The sequence below is a fragment of the Emys orbicularis genome, chromosome 5 (assembly GCF_028017835.1).
Source record: "Emys orbicularis isolate rEmyOrb1 chromosome 5, rEmyOrb1.hap1, whole genome shotgun sequence".
In the NCBI taxonomy this organism is placed as follows: domain Eukaryota; kingdom Metazoa; phylum Chordata; order Testudines; family Emydidae; genus Emys; species Emys orbicularis.
In genome coordinates this window covers 46,943,607-46,963,686 of record NC_088687.1, presented here as the reverse complement: position 1 = coordinate 46,963,686, position 20,080 = coordinate 46,943,607, and the positions used below count along the sequence as shown (strand labels likewise).

Sequence of the window (20,080 nt, the reverse complement as noted above, 5' to 3'; positions counted from 1 at the left end):
TTGTCTGCTGTGTGAAATTGGTCACCTATTGTGGAGCATTCACATTAATGAGCCAAACATCTAAGTATGGGTAAATCTGGACTCCTGGTCTTCTCAGGTAAACTGCCACTACTTCTGCACATTTTATAAATACCCATGGTATTGTCAACAGATCAAATGGCAGGATTCTGCATTGCTAGTGGGAATAGTCCATCTGGAACCTTCAATATTTCCTGTAGGCAGGATGGGGGACTGCTTTATGAAAATAAGTGTCTGAGTTCAAGAGCTGAATGCCAGTCCTGTGAATCTATGGTTGGAATTGCTGAGGCCAGAGTTATCAACCTGAACTTCAGCCTGCACGTAAAGGTGTTCAGCTGCCTCAGAAGTCCAGAATAGAGGGCCTGCCTGCTCCCTTTTTCTTGGGAATAAACCCCCCTTGCCCATATATTCTTGAGTCACATCTTCCACGGCTCCAAGCTTCAGAAGTGACTGAACTTCTTAAAAGTAGCATACTCATGAGCGGGGTCCCTGAGAAAGTGCTGGGGAAATTGGATAGAGAGGGTTTGGGATTGGATGGAGTATCTCATCTCTACAGTTTTTAGGGCCCAGAGGTCTGTGGTGATGGTGTACCAGGCCCCACAAAAATAAAATTAACATTTCCCAAAAGGAGGATGGGGTGGGGGGGGGGGAAGGGGTGGAAAAGGGATCCAGTATAAGTTACACTTTTCTCCTGACCAAGAAGTCATATTTGCTGCCTTGATGAAGACAGAGCCTGGTGAGAAAAATGTAGTAGAGGTAGAAGATTCTCTCCTTTGGGAGTGCTGGCATTTTGAGGGAAGTTCAGAGTGTGCATAATAGGACTGACTTTGACAGGATTAAGGCCTAAATTGCTTTCTTTTTGATGCAAGAGCACAAACTCCTAGAGATCTCAGCATCGCTCAAGAGTCCTTTTGAGAATGAAAAGGCTCATTAGTCTTTGCATTGAAGCATTTGCAGTAGAGGTGCAGCCTCTACTGTTACACGCATCCCCTTTAGGGCTTCCAGACAACTGAAGCCAAAAGGATCTTATCAGGGCAAAGAGGCCATGGAACTGGATGTCATGTATGCAGCATCGACCAGTCACTTGAAGAGATGTGTGCTACAAGTTGTTCCTCTACAACCACAGATTTCCAGGCCTCTGTTCTTCTGTGGAATTTTGTCAGCAAATTTGAAGATTGATTCCCAATTCAAGTAATCATATTTTGCCACTAAGGCCTGATAACTAGAGATTCTCATTTGCCGACTTGATGAATAATTTTTGCAAACAAAAAAATAAAATTTTCTAGCATTCTTTGTCTCAGGATGTAGATTTCTGGTGACCACAGTGTCTGGTTTTCTCATCAGGCACTGCTACAACCAACAACCCATGTACAGGATGCATATGAAATAGTTCAAAGCCTGATGAAAGCACCTGGTAGCAGCAATCTGCTCTCTGTCAGAGCTAGGGAAGTTGGGGGTCTGCCAAAGCACCCTGTTGGACTCCAATGATCTCTTCATTTATGGGCACTGCAAGAGTTCCAGGCATGTAGGTGTGTAAGATGTCCAAGGAACTTGTGAGACTTCTCCTGACAACTTCCACTGGAATTTCCAGTGGATCTGCCGTCCTGCGCAGCAAACACTGGAAAGTTTTGAAATCCTGGGGGTCTGAGGTAGACATTGGAGATACCACAGCTTCACTATTTCTTGCATGAGACAAAAGGCAGCTTCTATAATTAGGCTCTATCCAGAAGCATCATTATGGGGGAGATTTTGAAGGCTCAGAAGACAGTTGGGCATCCAACTCCCATTTGTGCCTTTGAAAAAAATCTCTCCCTTAATGTTAATTTGCCCAACTCAAACCTTCGAGATTTCACATCTGTTCATATTCTAGAATATTAACAAAACTAAAAATAATTTAGTTACCGTGGTAAAGACACCAGAAGCTGTGGACCAGGAAAGACAAGGAACCAATGGCAATGGTTTAGGCCAGTTTGTCACTGCTAGTGAAGCCATCTGTTAAATAAAAAAAAACTTCAATATCAAATGCTCTACTGCATATTTTAATAAGACATTTCAACAAAATTTCTCTTTAGTCATTTTTAGAATTCTCGTCTTTAAAGTATTTCTTCACACAATAACAGCTTGTCTCGTGTAGTATCAATGCTAAGCATCTTTGCAGTTATATACTTCTCCTCCACAAAATCCACAAAGACTGATGAAGTCTATTCTCTCCAATAGTCTCCTTGATACGTTAGCTTTGAAACTGGTTCACAGCCAAAGTAGCAGTATTTCTGCTTTAGGTACAAGAGTTTTCTTTTAATAGAACACTCATCCTGATGCAAAATGAATCAGGATTCTTCCATGAGAACTTCATTTATCATCTCAACATGTCCCTCTCCTCAAGGCCTCTCAACAACCTTATAAACATATTTCAAAACAAACAAGTTGAAGGTGAGTCACAAATAGGACTATCAAAAATTCTGCAGCTTTTGAAATACATTTAGGGAATTTGCAAGCCACAAACAGTAAGGTTAAGAAGAGAATTGAGCATGTAAATGGACTTCTATTTTCATCTCCCTTAGAGTCCAGCTAATTCCCTCACCTCAGAATTATCAGAGTGCACTATGTGGTAAGTTCTATTCATCACTAAATGCTGGAGCATAGATGCAGCACACAGGAGGATCAGAAAAATGCTTCCCCCACACCAGTTGCATGGTTTTGCAAAGCTGTAGTTTAATATAATACTCTTGGGCATACTGCAAAACCATGAGGATAGCAGAAAAAAGTACTTATCCACTCCACACATTTTTAATACGGAGAACTATTACGTGTATCTTCATTAATAAAAGAAGCAACATAGTAAAGTGGTCAGGGCCATAGTCTGGGAGTCCAGAGAGTATGGATTCCATCCCTGTCCTTGGTTTCCCCAACCTTTAAAATAGAAATAACGATGCTTACCTTCCTTTTTAAAGCGCTTTCTAAGGATGAAGAACACTACATAAGAACTTATTGCACTGTGATGGTGCCTGGGAGCCTTCAACATGAACCAGGGCCCCACTGTACCAGGTGCTATACAGACACAGAATAAAAATATGGTCCCTACCCCAAAGAGTTTACAATCTCAGAGAGACAAGGTAGGTGAGGTAATATCTTTTACTGGACCAACTTCTATTGGTGAGAGAGTCGAGTTTACACAGAGCTCTTCTTCAGGTCTGGGAAAACTTAGGCCTGGACTACACTACACAATTAGATCAATGTCAGCTGCCTTGCGTCAACCTAGCTAGGGAAGTGTTTTCATGTAAATTTGGCTCCCACTGATGTAAGTGCCTCTCTATGCTGATTTAGTAACACCACCTCCCTGAGTGGCATACAGTCACAGCCAATGTGATTAGGTCGAGGCAATGTCAGTTTAGACACTCCATTGCTTACATAGACTGTTACTGGCCTCCAGGAGCCATCCCACAATGCCCCACATTGACAATACAATCAATACAAACGCTCCTGGTGAGGATGTGCACCGCCAACACAAGGAGACAAGTGCACACATAGAAGTGATTTAATAACTGTGGTGGCTTTATGCTGACCTAAGTTAGATCAACATAATTTTGTAGTGTAGACATGGTCTTACACAGAGTGTCACAGCTAAACACAAGATGGAACAGATTGTTTAGCATAAGTAGTTAACACATATTTCAAAGGACCATTCAAGGTGAAGTGGCCCATTAACGTCCCTCCAGTCATAGGGAGGAAAGGGGAGAGGGAGAAAGCAGCTGGGGACTTGTTAGTGGGTTATAGATTTTTGTAATAAGCTATAAATCCAGTAATTGTATTCAGTCCATGATTTTTAGTGTCTAGCAGAATTACGAATTTAAGTTCCCAGGCTCATTCTTTTGAAAGGTTTGTAGAGGTTTCCTTTGAGGATGAGGACTGTTCACCCACAGGGTCTGAGCCCTACAGTCTGTCAAAATTTAAATAGCTAAATTAACAGATTAAGCAGCATGACAATAAAAGTTATTGAGAATTACACTGCTACAACCTGAACATTCATCTGTAAGAGAGTTTTATGGTATATATACAGTGAGAATACATCTGCATATTCTCAATAATGGCATGTCATGCCTAAATATCAAGTTATGTTGCTCGTTATTCTAAACTTGTTCATGTTAAAATAATCAGCCTATGAACACTGTAAACGGTTAGGTTTCCCTAGTTATTAATATACATATAGAATGCCAAGAAATAAAAAAAAAAAAAAAAGATAAAACAAATTTCTAACAGTAAATATAAAGGCTTACATGTCCTCCCATGGATATTCCAGTCATCCCTAGAGGTCCATAGCCCTCTCTCTCTAGCCAGTGCAAAAGAGCTGCTGATTCTAAAACAAGAGCTCCTCCCATCACAAACAGGTCCGAGACATTTTTTAAACTTGATCTTCTTTCCTCACCAGAAAAGAAAAAAGAAGTATTTTATTTTCCAATATCAGATTTGCACAGTCTTCATTTAATCAGTCTACTTTTACCCTTAAACAGAGCCTGGTCATACTCCCAATGAAGCCAATGACTGAATTTCTATTGAATTCAATAAGAGAAGGAGTGAGTCCAAAGTCTTCAGTATCTTTCTGCATTCAAGGCCCACAGGACGTGTGTTTGTTTCTTCTTCTAATTTTTTGTGATCCAGGCTTAAATGAGGACTAGAAATAAGCATCTTCTAAATTACTAGTGTAGAATTAGGGAACACCATATCTTCAAATAACTGAGGTACTGCAAGCACTGGAAACTCACGAGCAGTAATTTTCTGTGCTATGAAGTAACAACGATCCTTTTTATTTTAAATCAAACAAAGCTAAGTGATACAGTGCTAGGTATACAAGAAGTCATTGGCAGAGACAACCTCTTTTCCTTATTTACCTGTTTTACATCACTGAAAAATTGCATACAACATGTGAAGAGCAATCAGAAAGTCAGCTTTGGGAGCAATCATCAGTGCCACTGTAAGACTGAAATTATAAAGTGGGAAGTTTGTCACTGCACTGAGAAATCCGTGTAGTGTCTCCTACAATGCATTAAACAAATTTAAAGAAAACAAAAAAGAAAAATTGAAAGCTATTCAGTTTGAACTCTCACAGTGACCAAAAGTCTAGTAGTTGTTTGCATATTGGGGCTCAACGGTGCAATTACTCCATGTGCTGAACACTTTTAAGTGAATGGAGTATGGCTTACAGAACAACTACAGCACTGTGCTTGGACAAAACAGTTTATTGTAAATATTATCATGTTTTTGACATCATGTCTCTAAGTTACAGAAGGCTATAGCCCTCTTGTGCCAAAATATCACTATACTTGGGATACATTTTGAGGCAGGAGTACAGCCTATTAGAACTGTTCTGTAAGCCATGGGAGAAGCAAGGATATCAATGGCTGTTGCGGACCAATATTTTTAGGATATTTTAAACACTCCTCCTATTGCTTAGTGCTTTGTTATTAAAGGTACTTCAATTCTCTACTATGACTGTCATGCTAATTCAATGATTTACAAGTACATTCCTTAGAGTGCTAATACTGCTTTGAAGCCTTCTACTGAAATGTGCAAATTGGAGTTTGGGACAACAGAGCATTTGCCCATTATCTGCAAGATGGAAGTATTATTCTATCAAGTTGGACAGCTGTGACTAGTGCATAGAATTTGCATAGTGGAGGAAAGATTTTTATACTTTTTTGTTTTTCTGAGGTAAATAATATGCCAGTAGCAGAAAACCCACTAACTATATTCCAGCATTGTACCTACCTGGTGTGTCTTACTGTGATTTTAAAAATGCCAAATGTTATCATCAAAACAATGATATCTTTAAAAACAAAACAAAACGTATCTGTCAAAGAGAACACTTTCCCAAAAAATCCTTTATTGGGATTTTTTTAAATTAAGATTTACTAAATTATTCAGACCAATAAACTAATTATAATGCAGCAACAATTACTTTGGAAGGTACTCAAGGCTATTTTTTTTTACTGCTTTTAACTTTCACTTCTCTCAAAGTGAACAGAGAGTCCTGTGGCACCTTTAAGACTAACAGATGTATTGGAGCATAAGCTTTCGTGGGTGAATGCCCACTTCGTCGGATGCATGCAATACATCTGTTAGTCTTAAAGGTGCCACAGGACTCTCTGTTGCTTTTTACAGATCCAGACTAACACGGCTACCCCTCTGATACTTCTCTCAAAGGGTAAATTCTTAATTAGCTTTTAAATTAGAAGAAAATTAAATGTTTAACTTGTGGCACATGTTAATGAAGCACTACTGAAAGCAACAAGCTCTAAGAATTGTAGTTTAAAAACAGATTAGTTTCCTCTTCTTTTTGGAGATAGCTAAGCAAGCAGAATTAAACCAGTCTTTTTAAACCAGTCACCTCCATTTAATCTTTTTATAACTATTCATCTGCAAGGAACAGCTGGCAAACTAACACCTTTATTTTGCCTCAGATACAGGATCTATTGTCCTATTTATATTCTACCACTTGCAAATACAAAGTCCAACCTTTTGTTTTGTTTTATAAATTAGTCCCTAAGATTAGGCTTCTAAGTCCATATTTAGGCAACTGAATAAGTGACTTGATTTTCAAAGATGCTGGGTACGCTGCAACTCCCACTAGCATGAGCTTCAGGGTAACCAGTATCTGTGAAAATCAAGTCACTTATTCAGTTGCCTAACTTTAGATACTTAAATGTTGCCCAAAAACTATTTCTTCAAAGATACTCAATATTGCACAAAAAAATATGTTGTAGATTTTGGACAAGTGCAATGTACAAACTGGTAAAATGCACTGTTTCTTGGTTGCACCCTTGCTGATGTGGTTTTTTTAAAAAAGTCCATCTACTTTGGGTGGAAAGTGCGAACCTAGGCATTTAAGCATAAAATCCACATAAAGCAGTCAAGCAAAGTGTTTACAACTTCACATAAACAAGGTATAGCTGAGCCAAATTTGCTGCTATTTATAATACATTATCAAGGTTTCTATGTTTTAAGTTTCTGGTCTTCTTAACAAACCCAGTGTCTTGAGGACAGAAAATAGCTGTGAGAAGTAATCTTAATACTTACATTTGGTCCTTAGGTTTTCTGCAGCCATGTAAAGACTCAAGTTAAAGAAAATAAACAAATGTAAATATATTCATTTTCTAGGCATCACTACATAACTTTTTATTTTAACTCTTACATTTTAAAATTGAGACAAAAATTAAAAATCACTTGTCAGCAGTACAATGAAGAATTAAATTCTGTAAATTAAGTTATTACCCAATTACATTGTTTTATTGGTACAAAATAAAATCAAGTGTAAATTGTGATGAAGTCATTCATAATTTAGGACAGTGCGCTAATGAAGTAAGTAGTAAAGGAAAAAAATGAAGTGTGATAGTCTGATTCTTCTGCGTGAAGCCTGGTGTAGGCATTTGGGGGCAGTTACCCAACATTGGAAAGGAGGATGGATTCAGGCTGGTAGCTTTTGTCAACAGAGAGAAAAAATGCCTAAAATGTTAGTGATAAGGCAGGTGAACACTATCAAAGGGATTTGTAGTACCAACAGTTTGTATTCAACAAGTGAAGGCAGGAGAGACATTTTGTCAAAAAAAAAAAAAAAAAAAAAAAAAAAAAAAAAAAAACCCACAACCCTCTCCCCTCCCCCCTCAAAAAAAAAGGACATATTTGGCCATGGCTAGGAGAAGTTTGTCAAGTACTTTGATGACTGGGTTACAGAGAGATCAGTATCAAACTAGTACCCCAGTAACCAAGGAGAGTGGTTTGGAAGTTTTTTTTTTTTTTTTAAGTTCAGAAGAGCAACACCTTATGACATAGCCAGTCTAACACATCATCTGCATTGTATTCCATGGTTATGCACTTAGAGATACTACTTTGGTTGATGTAATAAGATTACAGTAAGAAGTCACGTCTCTATGACCAACAGCCATATCCCTACTTTCAACTGATCTATGCCAGTGGCTCTCAACCTTTCCAGACTACTATGCCCTGCATACCCCAAGTTTCACCTCACTTAAAAAACTACTTGCTTACAAAATCAGACATCAAAATACAAAAACGTGTCACAGCACTCTATTATTGAAAAATTGCATACTTTCTCATTTTTACCATATGATTATAAAATAAAGCAATTGGAATATACATATTGTACTTAAATTTCAATATATAGTATATAGAGGAGTATAGACAAGTCATTGTCTGTATGAAATTTTAGTTTGTACTGATTTCACTTGTGCTTTTTATGTAGCCTGTTGAAAACTAGGCAAATATCGAGATGAGTTGATGTACCCCTGGAAGACCTCTGTGTACCGCTGGTTGAAAACCACTCATCTATGCAACCTGTACCATTTTGATAAAATAATCAACAAAGAGTCCTGTGGCACCTTATAGACTAACGAATGTATTGGCGCATAAGCTTTCGTGGGTGAATACCCACTTTGTCAGACGCATGACGTATTCACCCACGAAAGCTTATGCGCCAATACATTCGTTAGTCTATAAGGTGCCACAGGACTCTTTGTTGCTTTTTACAGATCCAGACTAACACGGCTACCCCTCTAATACTTGATAAAATAATGTTATTCTATCTTCCTCCCCTTGGTTAGCACTTTGAGACATGTTAAAGCATTTTGTTTTCAACAAAAGGATATAGTAAGGGTTTTCTAACAATAGAGAAGCCATGCAAGCCTCTTTGATCATTGGACGGGCCATTAGTGTGCGTCTTCTCCAGTAGTACTAAAGAGGAAATGTTTAAACAAGAATACAGTTAAAAGATTACTGTTAAACTTAAAAGTATTAATGAGAAATTAAAGTTTTATATACTTACATGATCTCCAGTGCCTGCTAGATGAATGCACACAGGTTTGTATTTGCTGTTCCATCTCTTGGGTATTATGAATTGAAACCTATCAAAAGCACACTATTTAATATACATGATAACACAGCAAGATATTCACACTCATGCAAGTTAAACCACCAAACTACACCCTTAAAAAACAGTTTCGTTACAGGCTCAGGCAAACTGCTATTAGTCTAGCAATATAATTTTTTCATGAATGAAATTAAGAACACATCCAAAAGTTTTCACCTTCAGAAAGTCACAAGCACCAAGAAGAAAGGGAGTTATGAGCTGAAAGGTCACACTCCAAATGAGATTACTACTTCATTACTGTATTCTAAACTTTACTGAATAGAGACATGGGGCCTGAGATTAGGCAAGTGTGGCTAGATCCCCTAAACAGCACACACTTTTCTCCTTAAGTGGGGGGGAACTGAAACTGAAAATTAAAAAGGAACTATAAAGTTGTTTTTTAAAAAAATACAGCTAACAAGTGTTTCTATATAAATATAAAAAAACAGTTTTCCCTTCTTCCCTTCTCTCCTTCCCACCCACCCCTGCAAAAAAATCACTCAGTTTCTTCAGTTACTCCCTCCCTTACACCCCACCAAGCTTTTCTCAGGCCAGCTGTAACCTACACAAGCAAACCACTTCTGTTGAGCTATTGGTATTTCACCACAAGGGGGTGTCCTGTTGCAATAAAACTTGCTTCTTTAGCTAGTTGTGAGTAAACGTTTTTGCATAAACTATCCATATTTGAAAAGCACTCAAAGTCTACCAAAGTGCTGCTTTTCACACATGAAAACTACTTAAAGCTCAAAATAACTTTTATTAATGGATTTAATTTGATGTTATGAGCTTGAAAGAAAAACAACTTGTCTTTATCTTATCTAATGTATTTTGGATTTTTAATAGCACCTATAACTTATCTAACCACTGCATGACAGTATGTGGAAACTATTAGTAAATTGCATTTTCAGATGTGGTATCAGTTAGGCCAGGAATTTTAAGTAGTGACTCCCTTTATACCCAACAACAGGGAGTAAAAAGCCTACTGAGCATTTTTTGAATAATGTCTTCAGAGAAGGTAAGCTGTAACAAAACAAAAACAAAAACAAAACAAACAAAAAATGTATTGACTGGTCACAGCTGTTGATGTCATGACACCAAGGCCTCCTAGATTGAGGTAAATTTTTATGCCCAAAGCAAAGCTTGAAAAACTTAAGACTTCTGCTAGCAAGAAGTCTAGCTCTGCTAGCAAGAAGCCAATAAAAAATGATGCTCCCCACCCTACCTCCAAAGCAAGGCTCGGTGAGAACATTAGTATACCACCACCACCCAACTGCTTGAGTGTGTAAGCGTGACAAGACTTCTTCAAGGGTACTACTACGTTGTTTGGCTTCTCAAATAGAAAACATAGGCCAAATTCAATGTATGAGCTACACTGAAGTTAACATGTGCATACATATATGGTTAAATTCTGATAATAAGTGGAATAAGTTAATAAATATGGAGTGTTTCTTAGGAAAATACAGAAATGAGAAACTATTTTCTTGGATAAACTGCTGGCCTTTACAAAAATTCATATTTGCAAGGGAATTGCATTTCTCCATCTTGGACATGCGATGTGAGTTGTATATCTCACAAACAAAACAAAACAAGTCTTTTTAAAAAAGGAAGAAATCAGTCTCAAAACATTACTTGATGTTGTGGCAGACTGACAAAGACTAGTAAATCCAAGTCAAGGCTGTTTGTTAGTACTTTTGCTTATATATGAATCATTTCCCTCCCTTTACAAAGGGAGGTAGGTAAGAACAGATCATAGTCATATTAGAATTCTCTGGCTTTCCTGTGTCAAAACTAGTTACCAAAATACAGTTATAGGTGTTCCATTAATTATTTTACTAAATGAACATGTAAAACTTTTCTAATGGGATTACATTTCCATTTTCAGAATTAAACCACCTCTTTCACATAACACATCATGTTTTGCTAGGGCCACCTCCAATTTAGAATAAGCGCATCTAGAAAATAAATCATTCATCCAAGGATGGAACCATCAAATGAACTACCTGTGTTTTCATTCTAACTTAAAACATCTAAATATTTTTCAAACAGAGATCACAGTCTGAACCATTTTAAAACAAAACTGAGTATTCAGATTGTAGCTGTAATAAAGAATGTAGAATAAGTAATTTTTATAATACAGATTTCTTTGATTTCTCTACAGAGCTAGTTTCAGAACCAAACTGTTACTTCCTTTTCCTTACCTTGCTATGATGGATTCAGTTGGCAGGATATTGGGAATGTAGTGAATCAAAGGGGAAATGAAGTGCCCATCAAGTATTTTACAGTCTGATTGCTCCTCAACCTATGGAGAGAACTGAAAGTTAAAAGTGTGTATGATCAGCATACATTATATGCACTGAAGGCTGAACATTAATATATGAGTTCCTAGGCGGGAATCAAATTTTAGCACAAAAATCCACAAGCAGTTTTGAAAGTATAATTTCAATCATCACATTACATGAGCATTAAAAAAAAGTCTACCACAAGCCTACTCACTTAAATAAAAATCAGCTCAGTTATAACAAAATTCAGTTTTTAATGCAATTAAAGCCTAAATAGGGTTTGGGGGGGGTTATTTGTTTGTTAAAAAATTTAAACAAATAAATTTTAAACAATTCTTTAAGATAGGACATACCTGTGTTTTCTCCCATGCCACCCCAAAGGATGGGAAAAACTTCACAATAAAATCTGTACAGCTATTGCTCTATCCTTTTAAATCCCTTCTTACAACTCATCTCTGCAATGATGTAAAAACCTGTCTGCTGATGATGGACAGACAGATGACTAATTGTAACAACTTCTCACCTTCCCATTCCTTTCTTCCTTACTAACTCCCACGGTCCTGACATTCCCCTCATACTACCTCTACTCTCAATGAAAAATACCAAAATATCTGGTTTACAGAACCATGCCAGTCACCATTTTCATTTGCTTGTATGTTACTTCTCCCTCCCAGCCCTTTGTTTATACCTTTTGGATTTTATAATCTCAGGGACAGGATTGTCCCTTATATGTGTCTGTGTCACACCCAGCACAACAGGTCCTTAAATCCTCACTGGAGCTTTTGGGCACTACCATAATAAGTGTTTCTTTAATAATACTGACTGGCTACATATCTAGTTACATGCAAAGTACGCTTTCTTCTTTTTCCCAGTGGAATCCTATAATCTCCAACCACCTCTACACCCTCCCCTATATATTTACTCCTTTCTTGAATATTTTCACCAAAGGACAGCTGGGTGCATCCCTCTGGAATCTTTCAATGCTACTCCTCAGTCAGAGAGAGGAACTACTAGCGAGAGAAGCAAACTACATACTGCCCCTGCAAATGCTTACCACGTTCCTTCTGCCACTCTGTTAGCCCAAGATCAGGCCCTGAATTCTGATCCCAAATCAGTAACATATGCTGTACTGACATTGGGCTGAGCCAAAATATCAATAAAACCTACAATCCACATTGCACCAAACCTAACTACTTTCTTCTCCAGTACAGAGAGCTTACTAAAGACTTCATTTCACTTCACTCATACATAATATGTGAGAACGTAATTTTAGTTACAGTTACATTTTTTGCTATTGAATACCTTGTCAATGAACACTGGATAATCTCTTGAAACCAGCTTCTGGCATTTTTCCCGGTTTCCAATAATCTTTCTGAATTCAAATATTCTGTTAAAAAGCAAGATACAGAAGAGAGTCAAGCCTTTTTTAACGGAGTATTTCTTTACATCAAAATCAGAAGTCATGCTTTTATCTGAATTAGTACATCTTTCCCGTATGAAAGAGGCTAAACTAAAGGAGAGACAAAGACCAGGAAGTTATTTAATTTAAAAATCAACTTCTCATTTCTGGGTAAACCAGCCTAGTGAGAGCTGTATCAGTTTGGCTTTCGCAGAAAAGGAATGGCTAGAATTATTTTACTACACTGCTTGGTTTCGCCAAGTTTTTAAAACATTATGTTATAACTTTTTTTATCAAGACTTAACTTCGAATTTCAGCCTAGGTCAGATAAAGGCATAAACATTATAGGCCCAGGCCTAGGATACTAGCTCCTGGAGTCGTGTGATTACACCATTCATTTTAAGAAAAAATAAGTTTAGTCCTCACTGTTGCAAAGAAATACTTGAAAGTGTAGCCTAATTGATGCAGTGACACCTACCTGAATCTGCAGATTATGTGAAATAATAGATCTGAGAGGGGTTAACTGCTACATGCACCTCAATAGGGTGTTAACTGCAAGACCTATGGCTCTAGAGGACCCTGTCCAATACTACCTCAGAAGAAAAGTGAAACGGTGGGTCCGCCCAACACAGCAAATTAGCCCAGGACCCAGGGTGTAACACTGGATATGTCTGCACAGCAACTAGACACCGGCAGCTGGCCAGTGCTAGCCGACACAGGTTCGCGGGCTGCAAGACTGTTTCATTGCTATGTAGACTTCCAGGCTCAGGCTAGAGCCTGGGATCTAGGACTCTCCAGGGTGGGAGAGTCCCAGAGCTTGGGCTCCAGCCCAAGACTGGAAGTCTACACAGCAATGAAACAGCCCTGCAGCCTGAGCCTGAGTCAGCTGGCACGGGCCAGCCACAGGTTTTTCTATGCTGTGTAGACACATACCCACTGAGGCCTCACTCCTGCCTCTTCAGAGTGAGGGAGAGGGGACCGCTGCTGCCAAGTAAGACCAGGGACAAACATATAGGGCCTATGCTACTGCCTTTGTCTTGCTTGGAGAGGAGGCAGGCCAGTTTATTGCTGCTACTTGGGACGGGGACAGGGCCATAGCACAAGGCAAGGGTGTTGGGGCAGAGTTTTAATTCAATCTCAAATATGGTAAAAATGGTACTTATGTGATCCCCTATAGGGAAACCAACTACAGAACACCGCTAAAGTGACATCTCCAGCGTGGAATAAAGCTTAGTAAAGTAAGTTAACATTAGCTAAGCCTACTACATAGGGATTAGATCTTGCATTGGCAGGGGGAAAGTGGGCTAACATTTTTTCCAGCAATAGCTTATGACCTTTGCTAGGACATAATATAAGAATAAGAGCTGGCAATAAATCAACTGGCATGAAAAGTATCAGTGTCTCTAAAAGAGAACACTGGTGAGTGGCTAGCTCTCAATCTCTTTGTATTTTCTGTTTTTCCTGAACCTTTACTCAGGAAGAAAATTCCAGTAGATGTCAGGGTCAGAACTACAGTCATAATTATAGGTACATTTGCACCTGCAATATATATCAAGTGACACATACTTCCCTAGTTTTACAATATGTTATTACACACATGGAATATGCTTACTTCCCCCCCCAGTATATCCTGCAATCTAACCAATTTCTACTCCACAATATAGTATTTTTAACTAGTTGGTATGTTTGGGTTTTCGTTTTTTTAAATCCCTATTATACAGAAATGTGAATTATAACAAATGCTATAGTTAGTTATAAAATAGCTTCCATTTTAACCCATTATTTCAGATACATGTAACTAGACAGCTTTCTGGAAAATATTCAAGTGCTTTTGTCTGACTCTACTGATTTTCTGGGAGCATTAGTGGTTGAGAGATAATTCCCCCAAATGTTACAATATCTCTGATGCATCTCATCCAGATTACCCTTTGGAATTTTATTTTGAACATATATAGGAAATGCCATTCTGTTTTTCTATATAAATGCTTGTAACGATCTGAAAAAGTGACCCTGTTACAGAGTTACAAAGAAAATAAACTCATCTTCAGCAAATGCTTCCCTTTCCCATTCATCCAAATTAAAATGAGTTTGATCCTCAAAAGGATGACCTTTTCTAATAATAGAATGTTACATGTAACAAACAGCTCTGAAGTTTTCCCCTAATCTATTTTCAATGGAGAGAGACAAAGGTTGAATGGAAGTTATGAAGTCAGTTGGTATTGGGCCAAAATTCTCAAGTGACTTGCCGTACAACATATCAACACCCAAAATTAGCATTAACCATGAAACCCTGTCCCAGTGACTTCATAGGATGAGAATGGGGATTCCTACCACTAGTTTCAGAACTAGCAGCACAAATTATGAGCATTTTATACAACAAAGAACTAAAGTAGTATGGTTGAGGTTTGAAAATTCCCATTACATGCAGACCATGAAATATGGTCCCATGGGACTCTTATTCCCATGGGACTCTGCCATAGTAGGGAAGAAGAGTGGGTTGTGGAATACATGTGAATAGAGTTATTGTAGGGTAACCAACCATTGGTTTTTTGAGAGACTGTTAACATGCATTCCTCTTCTGGTTGCTCACAAGAAGTAATTCATGCCTTTGTGGCAGGTGCTCGGAGTCTACTGGAATGGTGACTGCATGACAATTCAGCCAAGCAGGCATCTAATGTGGAGCCCTCCACCATGGAATAGTGCTGGGGGAAGCTGTGAAATGAACTCCAGGCAGATGCTTTTCAAATCTCTGGGATTTGGACACCTCACAGGAAAGCCGCAGAGTCAGCCTGAGCTCTGGTGGAACAGATCCTACTCTGCCCAGGTGGGTCACCACATAGCATGTCTTAATACAGTCCGAGTGGAGACAGGTTGGCCCTTTATTCTGTCAGCAAATGTTAGGCACAATCTAGGAGAGTTCCTAAAAAGATTTTTCTGTCCAGATAGTAAGAAAGAAACCTATGTCCAAGATGTGGTGCCGTTTAGCTTTTCCCCAGATCACATGAAGCTTGGGAAAGAAGACAAGCAGGTGGATCATCTGGTTAAGAGGAAAATCAGAAACCACTTTGGGTAAAAACTTCAGGTGAGGTCTTATTGTCACTTTTTCTAATGGATTATTGTATAAGGTGATCCTGCCATAAGAGCCGGAATCTCTCCTGTTCTTCTGGCTGAAGACAGTCTTCATAGGAGTGGTGCAAGGAACAGGTTGCCAAGGCAACGCCCATCAAACCTGTTAAAACACTGTTGATGTCCCAGGAGGGACATGGTGAAAAGCCGTAAGAATGGCCACACTGGGTCAAACCAATGGTCCATCTAGCCCAGTATCCGGTCTTCCAACAGTGCCCAATCCAACGTGCTTCAAAGAGATCCATTCAGTCGTCCAGTCCCAGCATCTGGCAGTCAGAGGCTTAGGGACACAGAGTATGGGGTTGCATCCTGACTATTTTAGCTAATAACCATTGATGGACCTATTCACCGTGAACTTATCTAATTCTTTTTTGAACCCAGTTAGTTTTGGCTTTCACAACATCCCATGGCAACAAGTTCCACAGGTTGACTGTGTGTCGTGTGAAGAAGTACTTCCTTGTGTTTTAAACCTGCCACCTTTTAATTTGATTAGCTGATCCCTAGTTTGTATGTTGTGTGAATGGGTAAATAACACTTCCTTATTCATTTTCTCCACACCATTCATGATTTTATAGACTTTTATCATATCCCCATTACTTGTCTCTCTTCCAAGCTGAATAGTCCCAGTCACAAATGAGAGGCTTTTAAGAAATCTAGCCTCTATCAGACAACGTGGCCTTCTACTGGAGGATGATTAGCAGAGAGAGCTGCTAGGTGCACTCTTAGGGAGCTGATAGAAAGACCCGAATGCTTTAAGGTGAGGAGGTAGTTCCAGAATGGCAGCTAAATGTGCTCCCAAAGGAGTAAAATGACTCTCCAACACTCAGATAGAGAACCTCTTCCATTTAGCAGCATAGGTCAGCCCAGGGGAGTACTTTCTGCTGCAAGTCAGGATGTTTTGAATCGCTATAGAGAGGGACCAGTCATTAGAATCATAGGACTGGAAGGGACCTTGAGAGATCATCTAGTCCAATCCCCTGCACTTATGGAAAGACTAAGTATTATCTAGACCATCGCTGACAGGTATTTGTCTAACCTGCTCTTAAAAATCTCCAATGATCCGATTCTACAACCTCTCTAAGCAATTTATTTCAGTGCTTAATCACCCCAACAGTTAGGAAGTTTTTCCTAATGTCCAGTGTAAACCACCCTTGCTTCAATTAAGCCCATTGCTTCTTGTCCTATCCTCAGAGGTTAAGGAGAACAATTTTTCTCCCTCCTTCTTGTAGCAACCTTTTTTGTATTTGAAAACGATTATCATGTCCCCTCTCAGTCTTCTCTTCTCCAGACTAAACAAACCCAATTTTTTCAAATCTTACCACATAGGTCATGTTTTCTAGACCTTTAATCCTTTTTGTTGCTCTTCTCTGGACTTTCTCCAATTTGTCCACATCTTTCCTAAAATGTGGCACCCAGAACTGGACACAATACCCCAGTTCAGGGATAATCAGCACAGAGTAGAGTGGAAGAATTACTTCTTGTGTCTTGCTTACAACACTCCTGCTAATACATCCCAGAATTATGTTTGCTTTTTTTACAACAGTGGTACACTGATGACTCATATTTAGCTTGTGATCCACTATGACGCCCAGATCCCTTTCGACAGTACTCCTTCCTAGGCAGTCATTTCCCATTTTGTATGTGTGTGTGTAGCGGGGTGGTCACCCCGCTCCAGCTCAGAAGGGGTAAAAAGCCAGGCCTTGGGAGGGCTAGGGGCTGAGAGCCAATCAGAGAAGGCTGGGAGGCAGCCAATCAGGACCAGGCTGGGCTCTATAAAAGGGCAGCAGGGCCAGAGGGCTGCCAGTCTCTCTCCAGCCTTGGAGAGGGAAAGACTGGCTGCCTGCAAGCAGAAGGGGTGTGACATGGCAGTCTATATGGTTTCATAAAAATATGCTAACGAGTGAATATAATGTAACTGGAATATGCTTCATGCAAAAGGTCTCTTGTAAGGTATCATTACAAAGCTTATAATCTACTGAATGTGATCATCCTATTTGTACAAATGTACCACTCTTGTATTTGAAACTAGAAATATGAAATATAACTGAGGGCCTATTGTAATTATGCAAAGTGCCAGCCATTAATGGTGGTTTGGAATCTTGATGACTCTCATTAACCAGGTCAATAGTCTGCAGATGGGTGTGTTTTACCTGTAAGTCTTCCTGTATACCTGTGTGCTGGCAAGTGGGCAATGAAGTCTTGCAGTGACATGTGATCATGTCATCTGAACCGGAATCCATCTTTAAGTCTTTCCATTGAGAAGGAGGGGGTGGGAACCCAGAGAGGGACAAAGGATTCCCGCCTTATGCAAAAGATATATAAAGGGGTGGAACAGAACAAAGGGGAGGAACCATCATGAAGAATCCCCTAGCTACCACCTGAGCTGGAACAAGAGCTGTACCAGGGGAAAGAATTGTGCCCAGGCCTGGAAGGTGTCCAGTCTGAGGAAAAAACTTACTGAAGCATCTCTGAGGGTGAGATTATCTGTATTCAGTTTGATTAGACATAGATTTGCGCGTTTTATTTTATTTTGCTTGGTAACTTACTTTTTCCTGTCTGTTACTACTTGGAACCACTTAAATCCTACTTTCTGTATTTAATAAAATCACTTTTTAATTATTAATTAACTCAGAGTATGTATTAGTACCTGGGGGAGCAAACAACTGTGCATCTCTCTCTATCAGTGTTATAGAGGGCAAACAATTTATGAGTTTACCCTATATAAGCTTTATTCAGGGTAAAATGGATTTATTTGGGTTTAGACCCCATTGGGAGTTGGGCATCTGAGTGTTAAAGACAGGAACACTTCTGTTAGCTGCTTTCAGGTAAACCTGCAGCTTTGGGGCAAGTAATTCAGACCCTGGGTCTTTGTTGGAGCAGACGGGAGTGTCTGGCTCAGCAAGACAGGGTGCTGGGGCCCCGAGCTGGCAGGGAAGGCAGGGGTAGAAGTTGTCTTGGCACATCAGGTGGCAGCTCCCAGGGGGTTTCTGTGATCCAACCCGTCACAGGGGGTACCTTGGACAGAGCAGTGCTGGGAAGAGCAGGAGGAGCTCCAGCCTGGTGAACTCCCCCGCTGAGGCTTAGATTCCAAGGCCTGAGGAGGTACTGGGGCTGTGGGGAAGCAGCCAGGGAAGGAAGAGGCAGCCAGTCCAACCCTCTTGCCGATAATGAGTGACCACTTCAGACTGCAGTTTGCCCCTGAGGGACGGGGCTAGTTGAAGACTGGCCGTGGGTCATTGAGGTGAGGTGGGATTAAGGGATTGGGGTTTCCCAGGGAGGGGAGGACCCCTGAGTCTGGGGGCACTGCTGCGGGGCAGTACCCCAGAGAAGGGGCACCACGGGCCAGGGGGGAAACGTGGGGCATACACTGATGCTAGCGGTAAGACAAGTAGCGACAGCAGGAGAGACACTGGCCAGCAGAAGGTGTTCCAGAGCTGGAAGAGCTCATTCCCAAGGTAACCAGCTGGAGGCACCGCGGCGGTGAATGCATGCCAGGCTACAGTGCAACTGATTGTTCCTTCCTAAGTGGAGTACTTTGCATTTGTCCTTATTGAATTTCATCCTGTTTACTTCAGATCACTTCTCCAGTTTGTCCAGATTAGTTTGAATTTTAATCCTATGCTCCAAAACACTTGCCACCCCTTCCACCTTGGTATCATCCACAAACTTTATAAGTGTACTCTCTATGCCATTATCTAAATCACTGATTAAGATATTGAACAAAACTGGACTCAGAACTGAACCCTGCGGGACCCCACTCGATATCTCCTTACAGCTTGACTGTGAATCAGAGATTCTCTGGGAATGGTTTTCCAACCTGCTCTGCACCCACCTTATAGTAGCTCCATCTAGGGTGTATTTCCCTAGTTTGTTTATGAGAAGGTCATGCAAGACAGTATCAAAAGCCTTACCAAAAGTCAAGATATACCTCACCTACTGTTTCCCCCCACCATCCACAAGGCTTGCTACCATCTCAAGAGATGTTAGCCAGCCAGCATCCAGGCTGTGAGAGAGAGGGATGCTGGATCCAAGTGCAGGACTTGTCCCCAATTGTGCATTCATGTCTGGGTGTGTTGGGAGCATGATCAGGGACCATGATGACAGGTGCATGCAGTCGGAATACCAAAACTGTACAGGCCATGCATCCTGTATGATCTTCCTGAAAACTCTCAGCATCTGGGGAATCGGCAGGGGTAGGAGGCAAGCATACAAGAGCCCTGGTGGCCATGGGCTCAGTAGGGTGTCCAGGGAGCCAGCACAGGCTCCTCCTCTGGAGCAGAACCTGCAGCACTCCTTGACCTGTTCACATCCAACCAGAACCCAATTTTGGGAATCACCACC

General features: G+C 40.1%; 1 protein-coding gene across 3 annotated transcripts in view; it reads right to left on the bottom strand.

Moving 5' to 3' along the window:
- ABHD18 (abhydrolase domain containing 18) overlaps nt 1–20,080 on the bottom strand; it is a 52,598-nt gene that overhangs the window by 12,712 nt on the left and 19,806 nt on the right. Inside the window, exons 3-9 of one of the 3 annotated variants that reach the window (XM_065404677.1) lie at nt 12,517–12,601; nt 11,134–11,234; nt 8,852–8,930; nt 8,676–8,760; nt 7,090–7,117; nt 4,293–4,431; nt 1,921–2,010 (exon numbers count right to left, since the gene is read on the bottom strand). In XM_065404677.1, the coding sequence (XP_065260749.1) occupies nt 1,921–2,010; nt 4,293–4,431; nt 7,090–7,117; nt 8,676–8,760; nt 8,852–8,930; nt 11,134–11,234; nt 12,517–12,601 (607 nt within the window). Of the gene's footprint in view, nt 1–1,920; nt 2,011–4,292; nt 4,437–4,904; nt 4,994–7,089; nt 7,118–8,675; nt 8,761–8,851; nt 8,931–11,133; nt 11,235–12,516; nt 12,602–20,080 lie in introns of those variants that run through there. The other 2 variants (XM_065404675.1, XM_065404676.1) reach the window with 2 other exon arrangements.